Source organism: Corapipo altera, unplaced genomic scaffold, assembly GCF_003945725.1.
Source record: "Corapipo altera isolate COAL_440 unplaced genomic scaffold, ASM394572v1 73, whole genome shotgun sequence".
Lineage (NCBI taxonomy): Eukaryota > Metazoa > Chordata > Aves > Passeriformes > Pipridae > Corapipo > Corapipo altera.
The window spans coordinates 62,971-90,951 of NW_020884957.1; the positions used below are offsets into that span (position 1 = coordinate 62,971).

At 35.0% G+C, this 27,981-nt stretch overlaps 1 protein-coding gene across 9 annotated transcripts in view; it reads right to left on the reverse strand.

Moving 5' to 3' along the window:
* The window catches only part of DNAH5 (dynein axonemal heavy chain 5), a 114,710-nt gene that overhangs the window by 52,416 nt on the left and 34,313 nt on the right, over positions 1 to 27,981 (reverse strand). For all 9 annotated transcript variants that reach the window (XM_027663771.1, XM_027663768.1, XM_027663769.1 and 6 more), the window contains 22 exons: positions 26,815 to 26,951; positions 25,186 to 25,387; positions 23,986 to 24,221; positions 22,559 to 22,777; positions 21,899 to 21,961; positions 20,386 to 20,624; positions 19,616 to 19,856; positions 18,938 to 19,137; positions 17,956 to 18,109; positions 17,121 to 17,284; positions 16,317 to 16,473; positions 15,087 to 15,299; positions 14,039 to 14,263; positions 12,688 to 12,860; positions 11,402 to 11,580; positions 9,743 to 9,930; positions 8,965 to 9,159; positions 8,190 to 8,324; positions 7,371 to 7,478; positions 4,632 to 4,785; positions 2,548 to 2,694; positions 667 to 908 (listed from right to left, as the gene is read on the reverse strand). In XM_027663771.1, the coding sequence (XP_027519572.1) occupies positions 667 to 908; positions 2,548 to 2,694; positions 4,632 to 4,785; positions 7,371 to 7,478; positions 8,190 to 8,324; positions 8,965 to 9,159; positions 9,743 to 9,930; positions 11,402 to 11,580; positions 12,688 to 12,860; positions 14,039 to 14,263; positions 15,087 to 15,299; positions 16,317 to 16,473; positions 17,121 to 17,284; positions 17,956 to 18,109; positions 18,938 to 19,137; positions 19,616 to 19,856; positions 20,386 to 20,624; positions 21,899 to 21,961; positions 22,559 to 22,777; positions 23,986 to 24,221; positions 25,186 to 25,387; positions 26,815 to 26,951 (3,971 nt within the window). The remainder of the gene's footprint in view (positions 1 to 666; positions 909 to 2,547; positions 2,695 to 4,631; positions 4,786 to 7,370; positions 7,479 to 8,189; positions 8,325 to 8,964; positions 9,160 to 9,742; positions 9,931 to 11,401; positions 11,581 to 12,687; positions 12,861 to 14,038; positions 14,264 to 15,086; positions 15,300 to 16,316; positions 16,474 to 17,120; positions 17,285 to 17,955; positions 18,110 to 18,937; positions 19,138 to 19,615; positions 19,857 to 20,385; positions 20,625 to 21,898; positions 21,962 to 22,558; positions 22,778 to 23,985; positions 24,222 to 25,185; positions 25,388 to 26,814; positions 26,952 to 27,981) is intronic.

Consider the following 27,981-nt stretch of genomic DNA (forward strand, 5'->3'; position numbering starts at 1 on the left):
TATAAATCAGTTTGATAGTTCAATATGTTATATGCTGGTTTTGACTCCAAAACATGTTCTGCTTTTCTAAATTATTCATTCCACGCCAGAGAGACAGCAACTACTGCTCAGTTCTTCAGATATTTTGCTTCTAGAAATGTTAACAGACAGCCAAGTGAGAACATCAATTTAAAAATTACATACGTTGATGCTGCATTGACTTTATTTCTGGTTCTAAATCCCAACTGCAATTAATTTTAAAATATCAACAGAACTTATATTTATTTTATTGAGGATTTAAAGATTCCTGAATCAGCTTGTTTAGTCTTTTTTTCTTACTTGGTCTAAAGTTGTACTAGGGGCTGCCAGGTAGTTGGTATTCTGAAAACTGAGTTGTTCTTCAATTGCATAAAATACTTTCAATTATAAATTTGTCTCAAAGTGAAATAGACACGTTTTTTAATAGTGTACTATATTAACTATGGTCCTTAAAAAATCATTCATTCTTGTATAAACTATCAGAAACATTGCTATTTTAAGTACTGACCTATAAGTTTATACAGTGTAAAAGCTATTTCATAGCAAAAGTCACAAAAATAGGAATAGGTCCTAAAGTAACAACAGTGAAAGACTGAACAAATAACCGGTAAAACTTCTAATACATAATCAATCACTCAGCTATTGTACCTCAAGGATAGGACTCCAGTTGAGAACTGATGAGCTCATGAATACCATCCCATTTCTTGAAACTGTTGCTGGAGAAGCATTATCAATATTATGAGGTTCAAAGACTATTTTGCAATTTGGAGCCATAGGTATCCGATCACCATTTGCTAGTGTCAGAGTTCTGTTGTCATCCAGGACAGAATTAAGGTTCTCAATCCAAATAGCATCAACTGGACCATCGAGAACTATCCAGATGTGGTCACCTATAATCCAGAATAACAGATAAAAAAGCCAATGGAGGAAGTTCTAGTTTCTTTCAAGGGCCAGTTTCTTATCTCTGCAAACAACTTTTTAACTAATTCTGAATTCATGCACACAGCTAAAATCTCAGATTTTAATACAATTACCTTTTCCATCACTCAGTTTCAATTAAGTACTTCATTTTGTCACCTATTGATAATTATTATCCATTGTTCAATACATAAAGTGTCATCATCAGTTTTTAATAGTATGAAAGAGTTTTATGGATCCAGTCTTCAAGACAGTAATAGTTTATTTTGAGTTACATAAAACAACATAAAGAAGATAAGAGCTATAGAAATATTTAAATTTAAACAGCATTCCTTTGTTTCCAAAGAGTTTGCATAAATGTAGACAAATCAAATTAAAAGAACACTTGAAAAATCATTCTTTCAAATACTATGCTCACTGTCATAAGTAAAAGAGGTCCATTAGAGGAAGACTCTTGTGGTTTGTTCTGCTCATAAATTTGATCCAGCTCCCTTTTAAGTTTTTCCTTCCCTTTCAATTTAGTAACAGAAATGTATCTTACAGTCTATCTCTGTTTCCTAGGAGTGTCTGGTTCTGTTCTGATCACCTCACTTGGATACTGAGCAACAGGCCCTGGCTGGAAAGAGATTCCACCTTGGCTTCTGGCTCCCCATCTCTTCGGGAGCAGATAGCCCCGCTGTGCATTGCTAGATAGCCCTTTAATCAGAGATGTGCCTTCAGAGTGAGTCCTTACTATCTACACCTAGATGGCTCGGAGAATTGCAAAGAGGTTCCAGATGATAAACTTTTTTATTTATAGGCTTTTTACAACTACAGTTCAGGCATCTCAAGCATGAGATGGTCTGGATTTTGATTCATAAAGAGACATTACAGAATTTTTGCAAAGAGTGAATCTGAGGAAGTCATATGAGTATGCTAATTTTTATTTCATCTTGAAGAGAAAAAATTAAAAAATCAACAGTTAATGCTATGCTACATTCTCAAGGGTGCTACATGTCTAGACTTGAGACAACACACAACAAAATTAAATTTAAACATATTTTCTATTTGAAAAATATCTATATTCTTGAAGACTAAGAATTTTTGTATGAAAATAATGCAACAAATGTCAGGATTTTATTTTATTTTTCCCATTTGTCCTTAAGGTCTAATGATAAGATCACATACAGATCAGATTTTCAGACAAAACAAAGAAGAATCTATCTAGCATCAAACTACCAAGGTCAATCTTTTAGTTAATAGCAGTCTAAGAATATATGTTAGCACTATTTTAGGCAGAAGTTGGTTGCCTAAACAGAATTCTCTAGTGCCATTTGAGATGGACTGTGATACGTGCAGGGCTAGCTGATGAGATTCACTCCCTTTTAATATGGCAGCTGGAGAACAGAAATCCTGACTGCATCAAATTTTTTTATAGTATACTAGTATTGGGGGAACTGACTCTTACCTTCCACTTTTCTTCCATACAAGGGCTTAATATTCAAAAAAGAGGACTTAGCAAATTCAGTGAAATAGTACTTGTTACACTAGACAGTTTGGACACAAATCATTTAGAATAGAACAGCTTGGTTTTTCTTGTTTCATTTTGGAGGGAAGCGTTTTTCATTATACCTTTCTTGGCTCTTAAAGTTTTTCTCCAGAGTGTTGAAAATATTCCATCTGTCCAATCATTTGTTGCCACATCAAGACGTCCAAACATTTGCGGAGCAGTTATAGCTTTAGGATTCATTCTCATTTCACGATGTGGTTGTCCACAATCTGTGAAGGCAGATCATCAGTTAGTTTTTGTATTTCTTTTCAGCAGTCAGAGAACTTCAACAAATTCAAAATTGTTACACCCAAATGTATGCTTTAATATGCATTCACAATTATAAAATGTTGTGTATTTACTTGGAAAACTTATCTCTTGCTATACATCAACATTTGTTAACAGGAGCCATCAAAACAAAGTAGAACAAAGGCTGAAACTTTTGAAAGTATAATTCACTTTTCATAGCTTCATGGGGAACAGAAGAGCAGCAATTAAAATTTATTTGAGGTTTAGTTTAATAGTTTGAAGGCTTATCAAGCAATAGAGCTTTAAAGCCTTTGGTTTGGGTGCACATTTTTAAAACCCAATGACTAAATAACAGACAGATGCTCCACATGACTGATTGGGTTTTTTTAATTTTGCCCAGCTGTGCACTTGCATATATCTTGGAATAGGTAAGTATAAGATATTGGCATATCCTTCTGAATTCTTTTAGGAGCTAAATTCTATCTAGCCATTCCATGATCATATAACCTTTATTTTTTCCTCATTATTAACAGTTTAAAAACTCCTATACCTGACATCTTTAGAAAACCCAATATTAAAACTAGTCAGAAGCCCATAATAAGATGTTGAAAGAAATAGCTAAAATATGACTTGTTTTAAAATATCTTCATTATAGTCAGAGTTCACTAACATATAAGATATGACAAATCATGTAGTTTAATATTTCATGAGGTTGTGTGAGAATATCAGCTTTGAAAAAGCTGGTAGTGGTTTTATCTTGGTAGAAGTTCACATCTCAGTGCTAGAAAAACATAGAAAAATAGTATAATGTATAGTACTATATATCAATATATACCTGTTCTTTCTGCTTTTTTTCCTAAATGGAACAGTGATTTACGCTGCAATATAGAGCTTACAGTGTTTCTTAACAGAGTAGGGTACTGCATGTATTGCTGAACTATTTTTTAAAGAAGCTATCCATTTCTGAAAAATTGTATAGGTAGCTTATGAAATGGGGTAAAACAAGCTTACCTCAAAAAGATGGGTTTTGTCCCCCAGCTATGACCTTTTAGTTTAATAAGCTCAAACAGATGCTCTTTAAATAATATTTTTGTTTAGAAATACAGAGGAAAAAAAAGCACACACTCCTCAAGCCTCCAGTAAGGACAGAAAATGAATACCCTTTAAGACTTTGTCACTGCCTTAACCAGGAACTATCTCCTAGCAGCAACAAATGATAGAAGTAGTTATTTCATACTGCAGATAAAAACCCTGTCTTGTGAATTGTGTTCAAAAAGAACTAAATACTTATAATCTCTTCTCTGTGGTGACCAGTGACAGGACCCAAGGGAACGGCCTGGAATTGTGTCAGGGGAGGTTTACGTTAGATATGGGAAAAAGGTTCTTCCCCCCGAGTGGTTGGGCACTGGAACAGGCTCCCCAGGCAAGTGGTCACAGCACCAAGCCTGACAGAGTTCAAGAAACATTTGGATAATACGTTCAGATACATGGTGTGACTCCTAGGGATGGTCACGTGCAGGACCATGAGCTGGACTTGATGGTCCTTGTGCATTCCTTCCAACTCAGCATGTTCTGTGATTAGGGAAAGGTTTCAGCCAAACCCAGGAGATGGTTTAATCACTTCTCTAAGCTGCCTACCTAGACAGAACTCCTCTTGCTTAACATTTCTAGAATAAGAATTTCTGATATAAGTATCATAACATGGAAAATAGGACATAAAGTATATGACTTTAAACATCAGACATTTTTAAGCTTTTAAAAGATACTATTACAATAATCAGTATCTCAAAACACAAGCTGATTCTTCCAGTAATATTTTCTCACAGTGAAGAAATGGAGGCTTTCTAATGCAGTTTAAAGTTTACATTTTAAAAGTTCAATAACAGTACAATACAGTAAAATACAAATACTCACATACCTGTCATTGCTTTCATTAAAGTGTGAATGCAAGTAGTTTTTCCTGCACCGCTAGGTCCTAGTGTCATCAATCCATGCCTTACTCTCTGGGTTTCAAAAAGCTGGATAACTTTCAGTTTCCAAGGAGGATGACAAACAAGTCCAGCTTCCTCCACCTAGAGATAGTGACAGAAAACCAAATTACTATTATTTTAGTGCACAAGATACTTTGATGCTTTAACAAAAATATATATCTTCAGCAGATTACTACAATCTTTGTAAAGGCTTCATGTATATAAAAAAACTGTTGGAAAAAGAAGAGCTATTTGGTACTCAAATACGCATTCAGAAAAATAAAATAGGATAAACCTTCCTTTTTTTAGCTCTTCTTAGTGTTAAAACATCATTTCAAGGAAAAGCAAGGATTTTAGAAACACTTTTGCTAGTAATATCTTTCACAGCTACACAGCATTTTCCACTTGTTTTTCCACTTGCTTCTCAGAAAAGATGCTTTTTTATGATGATGATGACGACTTGTGTTTCTAAATGCTTAAAATAACCAAAAATTTTTACGTAAAGTATCGTTAAATATTTCTTAGTATAGAGAGAGATCTTTGAGTAACTTCTTCACAACATTTTTCCAAGAAAAATCATTATTTTTTAAAATCAAATATCATATCCTTGTTGACATCTTTAAGCTTGGAACTAATATTAATAAAAAGTAGTAATCTCCCTATAATGGTATTGCTTTTGCTTGTGAAAATGACTCTGCTTGATGTGAACTAGAAAGTAGTTAGCCAGTAGAGAAAAACTAGAACTATCTCCTAAGGATTCATAGCACACTATGTTTTTTGACAGTCAAAAACATTTCTACAACTTCAAGATCATGATATAAAGGTGAATCTCTCAAAATAACAATTATATTTTAATTTTGGTATAATTTCTGTTCAACAAGCATCTCAGAAACTATTAGCAGTGAAAAGAGGACTAACTTTTTACTGATAAGATAAAACTCAGCTTTTACAATTACTGTCACGTAGCCAGTTAGAACCATGGAACTGGAATTACCACTTGCTATATCACTTGCATAATGAAGCTCATACCAGTTCAGCTTCTCTCTCTTTGCAAGGAAGCCAAGAACAAAAGGCAGCAACAAGGAAGTCCATGCTGCCACCAACTTCTCATTACCATGAAGAACACCAGTGTGGAAGCAATGGAGTTTGCAAAACAAAATGTAAACATCATATGCTCCATTTTCAAGGATACACAAGAAAACACTGTTATCTTTTACATATTAAAAACTCTCACAGTTGACACCAAACCAGCCAAGTTACCTTTCTTTACAGTATCAAATATAGCCCTCTGACTTGTTTTCAGAGTCAACATATATACAGTAAAACATCCAAAATCTGATACAATAGAATGTATCCAATTTTTTTCCTCACATAACACAAGATGGTCATAGTAGCTATTTCTTCACTCTAATACAATGCCATCAATGGAAACTTTTCTTAATAATTTCTAAAATTCATGGATATTATAATAATCTTGTGGACTAGATATTTCCTTTATCAATAAAAAAAGTATGGTCACAAGCAGACTTGACATGTTCTCAAAAGATTCTCTGTTAACACTTGTAATATGTAGTGCGTCTGGCTGGGATGGAGTTAATTTTCTTCATAATAGCCCACATGGGGCCATGTTTTAGATTTGTGATCAAAACAGCATTGATAACACTACTGTTTTGGTTGTTTCTTAACTGTGTTTCAGAGCATCAAGGCCTTCTTTGTTTCTCACTCTGCTCCGTCCGTGAGAAGACTGGTGATGTGCAAGAGGTTGGGAGGGAACACAGCTAGGACAGCTGACTCCAACTGATGAAGGGATACTCTGTACTATAGAATGATAGAACAGTTTGCATTGGAAAGAACCTTTAAAGGTCATCTAGCCCAATGCTCCTGCAGTGGTAACATCATGGTCAGGAATAAAACTGGGAGGAAGTTTCTCCGAAGTAGCCATTGCTCAGAGACTGGCTAAAAATCAGTCTGCTGGTGGTCAGTAACTGCTTTTGCATCACTTTTTTCTATTTCTTTTTTCTTCATTTATTAAACTGTCTTGATCTAGACCCATAAGCTTTTTTGCACTTTCTCCCCTTCTGAATGTCTCCCCCAGTCTCCTGGGGAAAGTGAGAAAGTGACTGGCTGTTGGCTTAGCTGTCAGATATAAAGCTAATATATCTATATTACAGATATAGATCTAATATAACTATTACTATATATCTAATATACATATTATTTTAGATATCTAATCTATTAGATATATCTATAATATATCTATTATAAATGTATATAAATTATATTCTTAAGTTGGTCCTATTGAAATGTTACAAACATCTAGTGGGAAATTAAATAGAAGTGTCATTTTAGGTAAATATTTTCTCAAGTTCATGTTCCAATGGTTAGATTTTATACAAATATTTAATCCTGGGTCACATAAGGCAAACTTATATAAATGCATTTTTAAAACTGGACCCCACAATTGACTTACAAGAAAACACAGGGCTCCACAATCACAATTCAGTGACCTCCTGAAGAATAAGCTTAATAATAATAATATGCCAATGATAAAGATTTATGGAAAAGCTTATCATTCTTCTAAATAGTAAAACATAACTACCACCTGGATAGATTCAACAAAAATAATTTTCTTAGATGTCACATCATGATAGTTATGCCAGAGCAGCACAGATCAAGAGAAACATCACCTGTTTGTCAATGGCTGCTTCAAGTTCAGGATAGCCTGCTTTATCAAGCTGGATATCTGGAAAGAGATCTTCAATTAGACTCAGGAATAAAGGTTCATCTTCATCAATCTAGTGAAAATCAGGGAAAACAAAAAGTCACACAGATTAAAACCTATTTTATTTATTCTATCATCTTTAAAAAAACAAACCCTAGCTCCTGCAGATCTAAAGGAATATTTGAGAAGACAAGGAACCACTATGGTAATCCTCTAGGTGCTAAACACTAGCAGGACACAGCAGAAAGAGATCACATGATGCTTCCATTAATCAAAATAAACCACCAACATACAGACTGAATTTCTTAAGTAGATTTTAGCAATAATATTATTTGTCCAAGGTATTAAAAAAAAAGATGAAGTATCACAACAAAAGAGGGGGTTTTTAGTTATTTAGATGGGTGAGTTGGTACTTATTACTGTGAATAACAGATTATTTCAAAAGCATTACTAAATACTTAAGGTCAACGTTTCTAAACTTACTACACAGACATATATTTTGTCACTTATTTCTAAAGGTAGCAGGGGAAATATGGAAAAAAAATTCTGAACAATTCAAAGTTTAACCCAAGGAAGCCAAGAAACACACAGCCCCTCTCTCACTTCCTCCTCAGCCCCATACAGGGTACTATGAACAAAATTATCTCTATCCCAGCCAAAATGTTCTATTCAGAGAACAAAACATTTCCAAGCTAGCTTCAGTGTAAAGGTCACATCCAATCTTCTAGTGATCACATAACTCCAAATTGCAGTATAAGTAATTTATCAGGCTCTCAGAACTTACTAGTTTAGACAGGTTCATATCTCTCAGCACACGCATGACAATGGTTGATTCAGTATCTGTGGGATTTGCTCTTTTTGCTGCTCCTAATGTACGTAGCACAGACAATATATTCCGCAAGCCAAAATCATAATGCACCTAGAAGATATGTGAAGTTTGGGAAAATTGTCTCCAAGTTAATAGGGATGAAACTATTCTTATTTACTATTTAAGATATAGACATCTATGAGAAGTGGCACATGTGGTTCAAATGCCTCCAAACATCCAAAAACTAGACTTTGGCTGTATTACTATGGGTGACTTCACTCTCCAACTCTGCTATCATCTACTAAACTGTAATGTGTGACAGAAAAAAGAAATGCAATCGTGAGAACTACCAAGAAATACTCCATCAGTATTATTTTGAATTTTCTGTGGCCCTTGGAAACTAACTTTGAGAAACATCTAAAGAAGCACAGGGAATACAAACCAAATGCCTCTCAATCCACTCTGTAGGGCCAACTAGTACATAAGCCCTTTATTTGTCTCAATTATTACCATTCATTAAAGCTAAATCTTAAAAATAAGCAGTGTTCTGAATGACAGTCCCGTTCTTGTACCGACAAACCTGTGGCAGCAGTTAATCTCCAGGACAGCAGCGGGTTGCATTACTAAACTGCAAGTGTCATTTAGCTTACTTAGTGAACATGAACTTTTCCATTTTCTTCATATGAATACTTTGTGACATCATATATAGTTTCTCCCTAAAATAACTTTTTCCCATATGAACATAAATCACCTGCTTTGACAGTTGTTCTTCACACAGCTTGTACAGTGTAAAGAATTTCCTTGCCAGTACAACATTAGCAATGAAACCGCAACTAGCCAATTTAACACGAATTATGATTTGACGATCAGGAACCATCATAGCCACTGAACGGAAGTTGATCTTCAAGTTTTCAGGAAGTTCTTGCCGTCCAGCATATCCTGGATTCTGAAGAGAAAAACAGGTTTTGAAGTTGATTGCACCTTGCACAAACAGAAGGATCACAAAGCAACATGTAATATGGTTAGATAAAACCAGGTTTTTCGCTTTAAATCACATGTCAAAATGAATTGCCTTGTAGATTTACCATCATATCTCTACAGAATTTTTGCCTCTTTTACATCTATAAGATATGAAAAATTTTTCCCCTCAACACTTCAAATCTGAGTTTGTCTTATAGGTCCTATTTTTACTGGCTACTTCTACCTATATCTCTATGGTGATTTTTCTGTATTTATAGCAAAAAACATACTTCAGGAACAAGAACTTGGCATGCAGAAGCAATCTGAAACTAAGATAATAACTTGTATTTATAATCCTGACTGCATTTTTTTAATTGCATGTGCTTGATGTTATTGAAACAAGACCCTGTAAACTGTCGTTGCAGTAATGCTCAATGTTCTTAAACAGGCAATGAGTTAGTTCTAAGAACTGACTTAGATAAGAATTAGCAATTACATTAAACATACCAGGTTAGACTTCACTATTGTGCAATCATCACAGGCATATTAGAAACTTACTGAATACCTACCATAGTAAGAAAGATGCCAAATTCTGGATTCATTTCCACGTTGTCTCCATCAGTAAAAATAAATCTTTTCTTGCGTTCTTTCTTACACCTCAGCACAATTGCTATTTGTTGTGCAGCTACTGATAGCACTGGTAAATCAATACGATTGAATTCATCAAAGCAACCCCAGGAGCCAGACTGAGCAAGACCTTCAAAGAGAAAAGTAACTAATCATATGATCATTACGGTGTTAACCCTTTTTTTTGTGCAATTCACAAGCCAAAAAATCAGGTTAATCTATTTCAGGGAAAAAAAAAAAGGGTCTATTTTTGAGGGTTAGGAAAGCAACAAAGAGAAGAGTTTTAATTCTTTTTCAAGTAAAAATTCACAAAGTTCCAAAAGTAAGATTGTATAGGATACTACATTCTTTGATTTCTGCTCCTTTTCTCAGTATCTTGAATGTTTTCCTGTTCCTCTTTACCCCAGAAAAAACATTCTGCAGTGATTCTATGAAAATAAAGTGTGTTGTCAATAGCTTATTGCACATATTAAAATGCACAATACAGTTGCTTTCATCAGAAAAGAAGTTAGGGGTCAGCCTGTGCCAGAACTGCATTCTTCCTTAGCTATTTTGGGGAAAATGAAACAAACAAAAAAAATCACGAAGACAGACACTTGCAACTACACCATATTCAAGAACATCCACTTGATCTCTAATTTGACATCTGCCATGACTGACAGGTGCCTAAAAAAATGTCATCTGCACCTAACACACATAGTACTATTCATGCATTTCCTTCTACTGATAGGAACTTTGACATTTGAAGGAGCAGAAATACTGAAATTGGAATTCAAAACATTCTACCAGTTCAGCAATAAATTTCACAGCTTTTTCTTTTCTTCCTTGATTATTTTAAGTGACTTGATATATCTTTTCATAAACTGTCTTACGTTTTCAGACATTTCTGTTTCTTGGAGATGGTGTTGCAACAGTATTTTATATTCATGACAAGATATTAGTTATTTGCACTTATTAAAAGGCTGGAAGCATCTGTTGGGTATGTGTTGATAGTCTAGCATTTTTAACTTTCACATAGTTCATAAAATCATATAATCACAGAATACTCTGAGTTACAAAGGACTCACAACTATCAACAAGTCAGATTCCTGACTTCACACAGGGCTACCTAAAAGTTAAACCATATATCTAAGATTGTTGTCCAAACTCTATTTGAATACTGACAAGCTTGAGACCCTGACTACTTCCTTGGTGAGTTTGTTCCAGATATCCTACTATTTAATCTGAACTTCATCCAATGCAGCTTCAAGACATTCCCCCATGTCCTATTACCAGACACCAGATCAGCATCTCCTTCTCCACTTCCCCTCATGAGGAAGCTATAGACAGCAATAAGGGTACCCCTCAGTCTCCTTTTCTCAAAGCTAAACAAACACAGTATATTCAGCTGTTCCTCCTAAGTCATACCCTCCAGTTCTTTCACCATCTTTCTTGCTCACATTTGAAGATATTCTAGTATTTTTATATGCTCTCACATTGTGGGCCAATAAACTGCACAGAGTACTCGAGATGAGGCCACTCCAAAACTCAGAATAGTGGAACAATCACTTCCTTTGACCAGTTAGTTATACAGTACAGTCTGGGATACAGTTGACTCCTACCTTTGAAGATCCTCCCAAGTCCTCGGAAATCCATCTGATCTGAACAGTTGAAGACCACTACATATTTTCCAAGGCACCGTCCCATATCTTTGATCGTTTCAGTTTTTCCAGTTCCTGCAGGTCCCACAGGTGCTCCACCCATGTTCATGCCCAAAGCTTGAGCCAAAGTGATGTAACATCTAAAAGGCAACAATCAATCATCACTTAATGGGCTGCCATGCACAGTTTTCTGTATAGTACCAGTGGAACTTACTCAAGTAAGGTCTAATTTAAGGAGAAAAGGAAAGTGATGAAATTACACGCCTCTGATTACAAATTAAACCAGTAAGGAGGAAAATCCTTCACTCAGTCTCTGATGCAGGGAATATTAAGGTTCACCTTGTTATACATATAGTGAAAGAATAGATAAACCTCTATAATCAGCAAACTGAAATAGCTCAAGAAGAGAAGAAAGTAGATACAGAGAAGCTGCCTAATCTTTGGTTAGCTTGGTTCATTAATCACTTTATCTGAAGTAGTTATGAACTACATTATACTATGGAATACAATAACGAAAGACAGATAACCTTTCCTTTGTCATCCACCTTTAAAATTGGACCAAACAGTGCATCCCATTTTCATAAATGAAATATGTCTACGCAGTGCAATAAACATCCGCTAATAATTATATCTCAAGACAAGCTCTAGAATTTTCTGTATGAAATAGTAAAAAAAACCCAAACAAAACAGGACAAAACAAAACAAAAACCCCACACAATGCCCTTATTTTGCCAATGTTAACTTATAAAGCATTCTTAGTGTTATTCAAGTCAGGTAGGTTGACCTCCCTGATAATATGGCTGCAATTCTTTCAACATCCTTTCAGATCAAAGATCTCTAATCTATTACAGTTGAATAAAAATGTTTTTCCTGTCTGTTTTTCATGTTTTCCTTAGCTTGCCTATAAACACCTACTTTTGTGCTGTATCTTTCTCTGCATATTGTATCTGTTGGACATACCTGATCCTCCAGTATACTAGCCTCATATACATAGGAATCAAGGTCATACATCATGTACGTGGGAATCATGCAAATATGTGTCAGAAATTAAGCTGGACATTATTCATATTGTAAGGTACAGAAACAAAAATACTGAAGTATTCCATGTAAAATTATTGACTTTGGCAAGATCGTGAAGGACAAACTCTGCAGAGATCAGTTTTGCATTCAATAGGAATTACTAAATTGCTCTTGTAAAAGCCTAGGTTTGTCAGTAAAGGAAAAAGGAGTAAAATTGTCTTTTTCACCTGTCTGTAAGAGGCGTTATGACAAGCCTGTCAGTACAGCCCAAGAATTCATTCTGGTACGTGAAACTCACATCAGTGATCTTAATCAGCATTTTATCAGAGTCTTCTTTAAAATAAAATCTACACTGTTTCAGCCACTCAAAGTCCGTAGGGCTCTTGACACGCATGCAACACTAAGAAAAGAGGGGAAACAAGCCTGCAGCATTTATGGCTAACATTTATTTTTACATTTATATTACATCATTTAAGTAGCATTGCAAAGGTGGCACTGCAATCACAATGACACACATAGTCAGACATAGAGAACAGCTAGTAACACAAGAATAGTGGAGACCCTATCTTTTTACCACAAAAATTGCTAATGTGTCATTACTGAAGCACATATGAAGGCAAAGGAACTTTAGGCTTTAGACAAGTGTGTCAAAATTCTGAATACAATACAATAAGCCTTCTCTGCCATAAGAATTATATAAAACCACATGCAAATTGGAAAAAAAGTATTCCAAGGCAGTGTCATGGTGCATATACTATTTAAGAAATTCAGAGCTGGGAATAACTCACAGTTGATAAACTGAACATTAAAACAGGATTAAAAAAATGTTCTGCATGTGTTTCCTAAAAATTATACTGCACATAAAATTATTATAACTAGAAACAAATGATTCTACAATGCAAAAATTGGTGCCTCCCTATAAGCAATGGGTTAAAACTCAGTAATGCTTTTCTCAGCCTAATTTTAGAATCAGGTCTAGGGGTTTGTATAGGTAAAAGGGCATGCCAGCTTTGAGTCTGATTAAGCTACATGTTTTCATTTTCCTAATTTTAGCATCTTGTGTCTGCATGAGAAGGTGTGAAGTGAATAAATAAATCCCTAAGTACTAATTAGATATGCTACTGAAACTAGAAGAGAGGAGATAGCAGCTTCAACCAACTTCAAACTTTTCCCTGCACTATAATTTTATATTCATTTTATTTACTCATGGAAACTCACAATGTAGTCCAGAGAAAGGGCAATTACTTGTAACTAAATGTGTGAGGAAACAGAACTCCCTAACTGATCATGCAACAGAGGTGTCTAACTTAAGCAGACCAACATGAAACATTATAAAATTCTGCTACCGCGTGAGGGAGGGGAAGACCCATTGAATTATTTAAAAGGAAACTAAGACATGGTTTGAAGCAATATCAGCATTTTTATAATATTCCAGATCACATAATCACTACAGTCCTGAAATAAAATCTTTATCTTATGAGGCAGGTTCATAGGTATACTAATATTTTCTTGTTATCATTTCACATTGTTTTACATGGAAAACCCCTCATAACTCATTGTAAAGTTTTTAATACTTACAAGACCATCAAAAATGTCCCTCTGATGCACGTGAATAGTGATTAATGTCTCATATTTAATTCGTTCAACTGGACTAAGGTCTTTTGTTGTCATGTCTATCAGCATGTTTAGAAGATCCAGGAAAAACTGGTTTGTCTTTTGCATAACTTTTTTATCATGCTTGGCATTAGTCAAAGCTTCTTCTGAGTCTCTTGTCCAAATCATTTGGATCCCCAACAACCCAACCTTAGAAAACACAAAAATATATGTTTCATAATCTTTTCTCTTTCACCTAAAATGTACATTCACAGACACAGATAAATTAAAGAAATGGTTCTCCTACTATTTGTATAAAATTATTTTTCATGTATCCATACAGAGGTCATTCAACCTATGCATTTGTTTTGTGCATCCCAACTCCATTCATAAACACATAGTTAAGTCCACACTTCAGTCTTGTAAATAATGACTCTATGGTGCATTGCTGATACAACTGTTCAATATAATTTACAGCATATATATAAATACTTATACATAATGCAAATAATTATATAAGTAATTATAATGATGTATAATTAATATACCATATATAATAATTAACCAGTGAATAATTAATGGTTCAAATTAAAATTTTTTTTCAGTAATTCATAAACTCTTTATTCCATCTCCAACAACATTCCTGATCACGAGTGAAGAAGCTTCTCCTAAGAAAATTATTTTCCCTCAACATTACTCTCATTTTCAAATTTTAGCAATATATAGTGTTACCCTGAATACATGGACAATCATTCTTGATTGTCAAGTATTAAGATTATAAAGAAATAGTGTTAATTTTATTACATTAATTTATTACCTTCAGTATTACTTTTAAACAAGTGCTCCAGGGTAAATTTTCTTCTTTTGGTTTCACATATGAAAGTGAAGTGTAACTTAAAGACTGAGATGATGAAGATAAATTTAAATGTCAGTTTTGTATTTATAACACTGGCCACAATTTTGATTGCAAAGACAAGAAAAAATGTGATACATATCTGTGAATAATTCTTCATTAACTTAACAATGATATTACCTGGGCCGGGTAAGTAGAAAGAAATTCAGTAATCTGGAAACTTGTTTCCTGAATGTCCATAGCTGCCTGGTGAATAACATGATGCAGTGAAAGCTGGGATTCCTTCAACAGAGAACTGAGCCAAACTTCCACATTTCCTTCAGCCATTACAGGTCTAGTCAGCTCTACAGTCTCACCCTCTTGTGAACTAATCGACAATATACGATCGTATATCTAATAAAAGCAAAGCAAAAGCATTTTGTGTTTATAGATGAATTGTTTATCTTTACAATAAAAGTTGCATTTTTCTGCAATGACTTCATTAAACTTATTTAGGTAGCTATTAAATTATGCCAATTTCATGTTCAGCGATATGTAAAAACAAATCATTACTTTTGTTATGCAGAAAGGCTTTAAATAAAACACTGTCAACTGAACAAGGAGACAACACCCAATACGTTGACAAGTTCTGCATTTCATTTAAGTTTCAATGGCAATTCTGCGCAATTTGCTCTAAGATGACCCTGCTTGAGCAGGGGAGTTGGACCAGATGACCCACTGTGGTCCCTTCCAACCTTACCCATTCTGTGATTCTGTGACAAAGTCACAATACAGGAAACCTTCCCCCATTACTGGTGGGTTAATATCCTAACAAAATTTACAGTCTTAAAAAAAAAATAATGGAAACACAAAAGTTAAGGAACACGGGCAATTAAAGGAATTTAAAAAGCAGGGGACCTAATTTCTAAGAAAATGTATACATAGAAAGGGAAAAAAATGTTGCTATCTGTTCTTGTAAAAGGTATAAGAAAAGTGTTCTTCAAACACTGCATCTGAAGACAACTCAGAAACAGGGGAGACTCTAGACACACTTCTAACAATGAGAATTTAATGGAAGATTACAAATACAGACAAAGTAAAGATACAAATATGCTCATAAAGAATCAGAATCTTATCTGAGAGGATGCCAGTCTACATCAAGCCACAGAAAACGGTTCAGTACATGGGTGTTTTTTTCTGAAACCGAAGCACTGGTGCAAATTTTTGGTTTGCTATTCTGTTTAAAATTTTACGATTACATAAACAAGGATATGAAATTAAATCTTAAATGAAGAAAGTCTACTTACCAAATAGTTGATGAACATGGTAAAGCAGTTGAATGCCTTATGCACCCAAGTAGCTTTCTTGTTTAACAAGTATCACACACTGTTAGTGTGAAGGAACGTAATGCTGAGGTATGGTAGTACATACCTTTTCATGGAACCTGACAGTTTTGATGTTGTCAAAGATGTTCAGCAGATGTGCCTGTATATTATGAGAGTCTGATGCCTGGCCAAGAATTTCTAAGAGAGTAGGATCTGACACAAAGAAGAATCGTGGAAATAGAAGGCGTTTTTTCTCCAGGTACCTACATTTTTTAAAAAATATGGTGGAGAAACCAGGAGTAGACTGTAAGTGGATTAGGTTAATCAATACATCCTTTTCTCTTTGAAAGTGGTATTTTTTACAATTTATCATTCCAATTTTTAGCTGTGGCAATGACAATTTTTATCCAACACACCTTCATATTAAGCATCTACTTTAAAGCTACTCTCTTAGCACCAGAAATCATTTCACAGAAACCTTGTATTATTTGCTATAATCTAAACACCAGCAAAAAGAAACTAAATAAAAATAAAATGTTTTTAGAAGAAGTCTGTTGCTCACCATTTAGAACCCTAAATTTCTTCCAGATTTGTGAAAGGTCTGAATAGAATGTACAGATCTAGAGCGTCTTCTGGATTGAAACTAGGCTGGGAAAAGCTTTGGTTTCAACAGAGAGAGACAGTGAGTGGCAGCTTAGTCACAAATCAAAGACTTATCAGTGAGCTGCTAGCAATTTCTCTGGAGGTGTTGTATCATTCTGCTAACTTGTTTGCTCAGTTCAACTGAATTCATAGTAGAATAAGAATATGATCTTTGCACAGTTCATGGCACAGTACTTGAGCAATTGCTCTTTCCCTAGCTACACAATGCACAACCATCTGGTCAAGACTGGTCTTGTAATAATCTTACCCTGTGAGTGATTTCTGACAGATTTCAAGCTGTTCCAGTAAATGTGGTAATAACTGTCCCATGATTTCATCTCCAACACAGCACTGAACAACATTGGGTGTTTCATGAGCTCGGGTCATGATCCTTACCCAGGATTTATCAATGTTAGAGAAACGCTTTGCTTCCTGTTGAAACATGACAATGATGAATGTAGAATGGAAGAGATGGATGAAGGAAAAGAGGGAAAAGACGCTTGCAAAAGTAATCTCCCCAGTAATCTTCTCACTAATAATCATGTGTCTTCCTGAAATTTCTCACCTTAGAAAACCACAATTCTTTCTGCTTACACAATTCAGCTTAGTTCATACTTGGCTGTTGAGCCAGCTACCTACTTTCTCTTACAATCATTCTTAGAGCAGAAGACCAAAAACTCATTAGGTTTGAATTGAATGCTTCAAATATCAAGGATTTTTTCTAAAAACTAAAGTTAATTTTTAATTTGAAATGCTACATAAGAAAGTTTAGGATAAGGATTCCTAGGTACTACTAGGCTACCGGTAGGTACACTAAGCTAGCCTATTTAGGCTAGGCTACTACTAGACACAACATCTGAATACATATTGGTTAACAGCTTTACAATCTAGAAGTAAAAAGATCAAGTAGCTCACACAATTTTATTATTCTTTCTAAGACAGTACCTTCCATTGGCATTGCTTACCTAATTTCTTAGCAAGGATATTTTTGTTAAGTAGCAAAAAAAATGAAGCTTATGTTACTGCATCAATTATGACATGACAGTTAAATTTTATTCTTAAAATGTAGATAAACAAACTGAAAAAAAGGCACATCTACAAACCTTTGGAAGCTGCTTTGCTATGTCACCACCAATAAAAACAGCTTCTAAATAAATCCACAAGTTCTGCACAGTCAGCCAGTTCTCAATGATATCTGTTGTGTTGGAAAGATAGTGCACCCATTTCTGAATCTGTGTCTTGAAGGGTGTGTTGTATCTACCAAAAAAAAAAAAAAAAAACCCACCAAAAACCACCTTGCTTAATTTCAAGAAGAAAACAAGATTTGTGAAAACCAGTATATTACTTGCAAGGAATAAGGAATAATTTTGCTGGTTATATATTTTTCAAGTGAAAGTATATACTCAATTCAGCTAGTTATCTGCTCTAAATCAAACCAGCTCCAACTTGCTGCTTTGTACACATGGTGCATAGCGCAGCTCTGACCCAACAGAAGCTGAATAGCAGAAGATTACAATTTCACTCTAAGGTAAAGTGGTTTCAAAAAGGGACTATGCAACATCTTTAAAGCTGTAAGTCCCAGAGCTTCTGAACTCTCCAGAATCCTTGCTTTTGAACATCTGCCTGATGATCAGGTTCTGCGTTCCTTATTTTACCTGTGCTCTGGCATGTGCAACCAGACAAACTGAAGCTCACTTTGAGATTTTCAGCACCTTTGGCATCACCTATTGACCTATTAGTCAATGACCTATCACGGGGGCAGAGTAGCAGTGCCTGTAATGCCCATGGTACGCATGCCACAACCAGGTAGTGTTCTTCCTTATATCCCCACTTTCTTGCATCAATGAAAACTGTCCATTTGTTTACTCAGGAAGCCCGAACTGCACCCATATGCTTTGAAAAGAACTTATTGGAGGGATACACACAATAAAAACTAGCCCATGAACAGTTCAAGGACAAGCAAGTTCTCAGGTTTTATTTAAACATTTATTTTCTTTCTCCTCTGTGACAGATTTGTTCAATAAAACAAATATTTTGCTAATATTTTAATCTCTTCCCTCATTCCTCCCTTCCCCTTCCTGTTACCTGTTATTCATGAGAGAACCAAGAATCATCAAGCTGTCCTCCATGGTAGTAATTGTTTCTGATGTGCTGTCACCTCTTAAAAGAAGTTCCCCACGGTTTTTAAAGTTTGCGAAGACAAATGTTTTGTTATCCCATTCAGCTATCACTTGTTTCAACTTCTGCTCAATGTCTCTCTCCTTCACAGCACTTATGCAGATATCCTTTTAAATAGATAGGATGTCAAAACAAGCTATGAATGCTTCAAGTCTCTGGTATACAAATCTAACACTTGTTTCTATAACCCTAGGTAAGGCTGATTAGCAATTATTTACAAAGTGGAAAGATCTACAGATAAACAAACACCATATCTAATAATCTGTATCCCATATCACGATATAGTCAACTTCAGCGGGAATAAAAGAATAACATAGTGATTACTTTTCATATCTTTAATATTGCAAAGTAAGGTACCCTTGCAATTTAACTCCCAGTTAATGATTTGAAGTTGCACGATTTGAAAAAAAGAAGTTGACACCACAATATATTTGTGTTGTTTTTTTATACAAAAAGTTGAATTGATAGTCCATTTCTCTCTTCTTTCTTTAGAAATATTTTGTTTTCCTTCTTGTTACTATTACTCCTATACTATTCAAGCAGATTGTTTTATTTCATGCATCCATTTTTCTTCCTTCACAATACCTCTATTTCCTCTTTATAGCTTAAGAGTGGAGCTTCCATTATATCCCTCAGTTTGAATGTTTCACTTTCCACATCAAATCTGTGTTCAGTGAGATCTGTAATCTGCTTCCAGTGCCGAGGCATCATTGCTTTATTTGACATACGCTCAAGCAATGGGCAACATTCACTGAAGTCCTCAATGGTCTTCTTTAGATCAAAAAAGGCCTGCCATTCCTTCACGGCACGAGGAAGCTTACGGCACCTACGTAGAGATAATGCAAGTTTTTTCAAAAAGTTTCAAATATTCTTTCTTTAAAACCAAGTGTATATGGTTTGAACAGCAGAACACGTACCTTCCAAATTCAGGTTACTTGTAGTTAGAAACTTCCATATGTGATTCTGCATGTGAGAAAATCTTATTCCAGTCTAATTCAATGACTAATAGCTGGGCAGGCACCTACAGACTCTTCTTAAAGAGTGTAGCTGCCTAATTCCAATATACTCTGTTCAAGAAATCTTCAAAATCATCTGATTCAATCTTTTTAGCAGGCTCATGACATGCACTGCTCGGTGCTCTAGAAAAACTCACCCTCAGCACATGCAGTTTAATTCCTTTAATTATTTGATTTCTGGTTTGATGAAAAGTTCTCAGCTTCTATGCATGCAATAAATTCCATTTACTCTGAGTAAATACATACTCAGATATGATTATTGGTGCTAACCAATTATAATCATATTTAAGAAATAACAAAAGAACTTTAGGCAACTTTACCACCGCGGAAGTTTCTCACCTCTTCTGAAACTCCAGGAGTTCACTGTTAATTTTTTCAATGTCTAATTCTGACCAAAGAATATCATAGTAGTCACTAATTGTGTCAATGACACTGTTATACAGTTTATAGAGTTTCTGTAACATATTCAGTTGCTTCTGTATTTCAAGCAGTTGAGGATACTGAGTAACTGGCAAACCAAAAAGATCTTCCCCACCTGTACAAGTAATATATTTCCGAAAAAGATTATCAAAACGATTCTAAGAAAGAAAAAGAAAAGAAAAGATTAAATTAAATAAAATTAAATAACTAAGGATTCAAGATCTGGCATTATGCAGGATCTGCATTAGAGACTAAAATCCAGGAAACAATAGAAAGATATACAGAGATAATAACAGCTTACACTGTCAACAGTTTTGTCAATGATTTTCATAAGAAGAGTAACTTTTAGCTAGCTTGGAGGCACATCTTTAGAAGTTGACAGGAAAGCCATTTACTTCATGTGACACAGTGACAGAACAATAAATGCTAAGATTGAACTTGAAAGAGGTGGAGCATGACATGCAAAGCAAAGAAAGATGGATACAGTAAATTCTACCTCTGCATGTATGCTGTGCAAATCTTTTATTGAAGAGTTGAACTAAGAATTATTGCCATTAAAGCAGCAAAGAGAAACATATTTGAATTTATATTTCAATTGCAATATAGTTCAGGGAACATCATCATCATCATGGCTGGGCTTCGCAAACGAAGATTTGGGAAGGCACTATCCACATTTGCTACAGGCACGCTGGTGGCTTATGAGGCCAATACGTGACAGACATATCCGATTGCAAAAGGCACAGCAGAAAGACTCCTTAGATGGTGTATTCTGCAAGACACGGTTCTTTCTGCGTTGCCTTTTTTCCTCGAGAGTGATCCTGCGTGTGTTCTCGAAGGAGACAGCTGCGTTATAGATGGTGTGTCTCCAGGTCTCCCGATTTGAGGTCAGAGTAGACCAGTTATGGTGATCAATAAGGCCAAGGCTTATTATTATTCAGGGAACATAGTAGGAAGTCAAATGAATAGCACTATGGGAAAAGGAAAAGCGCTGGAAATCATCATTACAGGAATAGATATTAATCATAGTACAAAGAAACACTTCAACAGGGAAAATTGTCAGTTTAAATGGAAACATTTAATTCTATTGGAAAGAAAAAAAAAAACAAATCCCCCTCCCCCCCAAAAAAACCAAAACACTATAATGAACACAAGAATAGCCTATAGTCAAATACACTAAACTTGAGAGTAGGTTTTCATCAGGATATTTGAATCTAGTAATCATTATCTATGCAGCCTTTCTCTTAACTCCTATAAAAACAGCATTCTTTGCAAAAGCATAGAAAAATTCCAACATAGCTTTCATTAAGTTAAAACAGACTTTGCCAAATCAGTAACCCTATGTATCAATGACAGTTCAACCACTGTGATTTGTTCTCAGACCCTTTAGATGTTAGCTTACTTGTAATAAGTTATGTCTTAGAATTAACAATACCTGAAACATAGTAAGCCTGTCACTGGCTTCCCGAGGCTTTAAACCAACGACCAGTGGCCCATTCTAAGAAAAAAAAAAATTCCCACCTTGCATCAGATAACAACGGAACCAAGAGATCACAGTTTCCTACTAGAACAAGCACTTGCTATAAAAACAATTAAAAAACAAACAAACAAAAACCAGAAAAAAACCCCACAAAGAACACAATTGTCTTTCGAATGTAGAAATTGTCATTATAGTGTAAAAGCTGGGCAATCATAGCTCATTTTTCTAGCATTACTTAAAAGATGATACAAGACTAGTTCAGCTTGATTCATTTATATTTTGTACTTATATCTAGCATCAGAAAACACTTCTCACATTCTAACATAATTTCTCATTAGTTCCAGTTTTCACATTTGCTCATGCTAACTAGCTGTTTATCATAAATCTAAAATATATCCATTCTTAATCTCTAAGAAGTGATTATCAGCATTACACACTTCAGTCACATACAAAACAATAACCAAAGCCTGCCCAGCACTGAAACTCAAATACCATATTAGCAAGAATAAACATATTCAACAGTAGAGGCCCATCCCATCAGTCAAATCCAAAATCTTTCCATGCTCCCACTGTTCCTCAAAAACTCCTCTAATACAATAAAATAAAAATACTTGCCCGATCATAATCTGAATAGAACTGTGCACAGTCTTCAGTAAAAGTCTTCACAGCACTAATAAGCTCTCCTCTGAAGTTTGGCTGCAAAGCAACGAGCTCATTCTGCACTTCATTTGCACGGATTAGTAGCTTTTCCCAAGTGTAGTGCAAAGTGTCCACCTTTTCTGTCTCTTCCTTGGCAACAAGTAGATCATATTTGTTCAACATAGCATAGGATTCCTGTCAGAAGGTTGGATCAAGACACATAAAGTTTACATAAAGTTAAGTTTACATATGCTAACATTTTAAATTTTTAAGAACAAAGAATGATCTGTTAGAAAATCTGTTCTTTTTTTGCATATCCGTTAGCACACTCTGGTAAACCAATACCAAACTGGAAGAAACATCAGAATTTTATTATCTCACAACATTGGTTTCCACTTGCAACACCAACATATCAACACTCCACATACTAAAACCTTTAGTCAAGTTTCACAAAAATACAATTGAAATTCACTTACTGTAAATTAGCACAGGGTAGGGTAGCAATGAACCTGTGGCATAACAGTTTCATTTGAAAAATTTTGTATGAAGTGGAATTATTTCCATTTATGTTTTCCAGTTTGATCAAACTACAGTTAAATTGCAACAACAGAAATATAACTATCTGTCCACCATGCCACTATATGGAAAATACATCAGTCCCCCTTTCAAAAACATGTAGTATGGCTTCTTGTGCCTAGGGACTTGAGGCTCCTGACTGCAGAACTGGAAGCTTACAATAAAATTATGGGCAATCAGGAATCATGAACACGTTGTAGGAAAAAAGAATTCTACTGAACAACTGAGCAGTGGTGCATCTTGCCACACTACAGCCTTCTTAAATACATACTCTGGTCAGGAATGCAGAGAAACAGTTACCATCTGGTTTTAATTCTGCCATTTGTCAGATGTTCGATAAATGTATTCTATTATTTTAACTTCTTTAAGGAAGTCAGTTGCTTATGTTTATTTCAACCTACAATACAGCTGACTCAAGCAATCACTCCTGCACCTTCTCGTATAGTTTTCCTAGCATTCAGATTTTCCTCCTCTGTAGGCTAAGCTAAAAAAAAATAAATTACGAAACTCATTCCTTTTCATACACAGACTTCTTCTACAAAGCATGAAAAGCTTTCTTGCGTTAAATATCTGCATTCTCATCTTCCTCTTACCTACATCACTCAGTTTCTGCACTGCTCCCTGAACCACCGCTCACCTCAGCAAGTTTACATTTGTTCAAATCAGAAATTCACACAAAAAGATTTACAGGAACACAACAGGTCTGTCACCCAACATTCAACACGTATTAAACCGTACATTTTCAAAGTGCTCTGTTAAGCTTTCACCCAGAAAATAAACTGCTCTGTTGAAACAGTACCCATACATGCAACATTCCCACTAGTTACCTCAATGGGCCCAACTTGAGAGTCTATGGAGATCTGTAGTTCTCTGATCTCTTTTAAAGCTGACATGGCTATTCTGATATCATCCAGGTCCGTGATGCTGCGATTTAACTTCTTGCCAGTTTCCTCTATAAAAGTCAAAATTGCTTCCATCTCGGTTCGGTACTTCTTATTACAATGATACCCCAACAAAGTCATCCAGGTTTTGGTTTCTGATCTCAGTGCTAGCTTCAGATCAGCTAAAAACATTGAACAATTCATAGATATTAGATATTGTAGATATTTTTTAAGATGCATTTTTAATCTTTTTTGCAACGTGGGTTCTCTTTGGTGCCAGTTCATTTTTTCAGTCTAACCATTCAAGTACAGAGAAGATGAAATCACATGGACACCTCTGAGTGGTTGATAAGATTGCTTGCAATTCAGGATTACTTTCCTCCCAATCCTCTCAGAATTTGTCATCTATTCTACTGGAAAGATCAGCTAAAAACACTGAATGATGAAGAGATACTAGATATTGTAGATGTTTTTTAGGATGTACCTACTGGAAAGATGAGGCTGGACTCCACACTTGTCATCTTGTTCATATGTCATTACACAAATTTCTGTTCTATACATCACTAACAAATTGATTAATATTCTCGTCTAAGTCTAAAATCTTTTAAAAAATTAATCTTAAAAAAATAATGTGCAGGAAGAAGTAAGAGTTTGATTATGGAAGCTGAAGGAACAAGTTTGATCTGACATTTAATGAAACCAAATGGTCCATCAATCACTTCGCTTTTTTAAGTTTTATTTGTAGCATCAGTGGAACCAAGTAACTGCAAAATAGAAGGGGTTTCAGATGTCTTATTGCATGCCGCCAGGCAAGGAGAAAAACAAGATAAACTTATCATCTTACTCCCACCAAATATGTACCCCTGGAAATCAGTGACAGAAGGATAGGCAAACATCTACCATCCACCCCATAAAGTGAGCAGAAGTATCCAGGTGGGGGAAGAAACTCCAGTTGAGCCTCACAGATATCCCTGAGTTAGTGTTTTGTTTGCATGCATTTATAGCCAAAACATCAAACAGCCCTTCTCTCTCTTTCTCCCTCCCATTTTAACCTAGTTCATCCATCCAAAACTAAGCTACATCTCTCCTTCCTACTGAAGTCAGAAAGTATATGTCTCCAGACAGAATTGAAAAGTTGAACTCTACCTGTGTACATTGCAATAGCTCCCACACATATGTATTCTGGCTCTGAATTGATTTTTAGCTCCAAGTCTTGGAAATGCAGAATTTCAGATTCAAATTCAGAGAGTAATGGGTTTCCCATCATTAATTTATCAATGGTTTCCTCCTTGTCCCTCTGCCATATATGGTGGTAACAACTAAAACTCTCCAAAGCTGTAAGAACTTCCTGAAAGACATTAGAAGTTCAAAGAAAGATTTGCAGCATCACACATATAGGATATATATAATTTCTTAGCAGCTGCTCATTAGAATACATTAAGAACTGCATACTGGAGCAGGTTGAATCACCTCACTAAACAGAAGGCTGTTGGTAAATTTATGCTAAACTAAGTTCCATTAGGGATCCCAAGTCATGCCAGGAACTGTATGCTGATCACATTCAACTTGTCAGATCAGTTTAAGCATTTTTCCAATTAAATGATTCTTCAGTCAATAAAATCTTAGAAATCAATGTGAAGTAAAACACTCTTTTAAGACTAGGATACAGTACACTTGCCCTTCCCTACCATTTATTGTACTAGCAACTGTAACCTGAGCTCCAGGGCCCAACATAACAAGAACAATTCATTCTCAAATAATGAAGTTATGAGACAATTTTTTTAACATTAATTTCTACACTCCATTCATCTCTCTTTGACTTGAATATCATTTAAGGATGTGCAAGAGAATTATTTTTCTAGTTCTCAGGAGTTCAGAAAAATGTCAGAAAAAGGTAAATCATCATCACTGCAGCTAATCAAACAAGTAAATGAGAGATGACTGCTACAAGAGATAATTCAAATTATGACATCATAAATAGAGTCCTTTCAGGTATTTAAACCTGGTTAACTGATAAAAGTTTTGAATTACAAAATATTGAGTATCAAAATATCAAGATAACTAACCACCATTATCAACATCACCTTAGTCTTCAGCACAAGCCTCTATGTCATTCTGGTAGTTATGCTTAGTACCACTGAAGTCACAATGGCTTGAGTCAAAAATTTTCACCTGGCAAGACTCTTAAAGGGTTGCACCAGCCCCACAAGAAGCTGATGCAGAGTTCCCTAAAGAAATACCTACAGTTCACTAAGGATTGCATAGAATAGGAACAGGACATGTGAATGACAAATATCCCTTAACCTAAATCCTAACCTCCACTAGCAAACCATATGCTGCACTTTACAAATGTCAAGCTGAAAGCCAGTTTTCTTCCAAAAACCTCCATAAGCTCTTCATAATGGGTCAGAAATCTTGCTGGTTTCATTAGAATTTCTATGTGAACAAAACTGTATTTAACACACTTGTATTATTATCAGTTGTATATTAAATGCACACAACACAACTATGCCTAGATTTTTTTATGTTTCAATTTATATAATGTTCAAAACCTCCTAAATTTTGGAACAGAGTAAACTTAATGCATGTAACACCTTTAAAGTGTATTTGCAAATTTTCAACCACATTTTCCATCCACCATACTACACTTTTTCATTACTGTGTTTCATCACAGCTTTAAATGCCCACCCTTATTGCCCAATGTAAAAGTAATTAAAAGTAATACATTATTACCCCTTGGATAGTCATATTAAATTAACATCTCAATTGTCTTACCCTTTTTGAAGAATTGATAGCACTGCTGAGTAAAGATACTAATTTAATGATTTCTTTGTTCTCTGAAACACTCTTGAAGTAGTTTTGGCTTTGTACTGGATCAGATGAACTGAGTGATGCTGCATCTGATACAGTATCTATAAAAGCAGATTCCAATACAAAAGCAGTGTTAAGACAGACATACTGTTTAGACCAAGTAAATTCCTATAGACAAAAACTAATGACATATTTTTCAATAAACATGCATTTTAAAGTTAGGTGTTCTTATTAATCAAAAAGGCAACTAGAAGTCTAGGAAGCCGCATTTAATTGCCACAAATTCATAAACCTCTCCATTTTAGACAAATTGCTTCATCTAGGTACCCTGTCAAATATGGAACAAATTCCACTCCAATCTTTCAAACATAATCTTTCCTTTTCTCTCATGCCTCCACAAGGTTTATCCTGTATACTTCACCAAGATTTGCATTGAGTAAATCCATAAGTATTTTTTATTTTCTGAAATATCCCACAACTGACAATTTGAAATACAAATTAACATTAACTCTGAGAAGATGATCCTAGCCAGTCCCCAGAAACAAAGATAAAAGAAAGGTCCATCAGTTAGCAAATATCAACAAGTTTGAGTTTACCATCATTTCTTATTTCATCTCATGCAAGAGAAATTCTTAGTCTTAGTTTTGAAAGACTAAATTAATTTCTTAACCAGTTCAAATATTACTGTCCTACTTTTTAAGTGTATAAGAGTGCTAACTTTAGAAGACTCCAATGTATTTTTAAGTACCTCAAGTACAATGTAGAACAATTAATTTGGCTTGATTTTAAACCATTTCAGAGAAAGAAAAACCAGCAACCAAAGATACCGTCTTAAATTTCCCTGAACTAATGCCTTCGATAACTTAATTCAACATCTGATCATAAAACAGATTAAGATAAAATCCTTTCAGAAATTCTAGTCTGTTCAATCCTCTACAAAATCCTCTTTCTACCAGTGTTGCAATTTATACAGATATTTCTATTCAATACCAGGTTTTGTGTAAGTTCAACTTACCCTTCTTAAAGGAATTTCAACAAAAGTTTTAAGATGCCATTTGAACATGCCAAGTTACAAACCACACTGGCAAATGATGAAATATCTTTTGTGCAGGAATAGTGACTACAACTGTT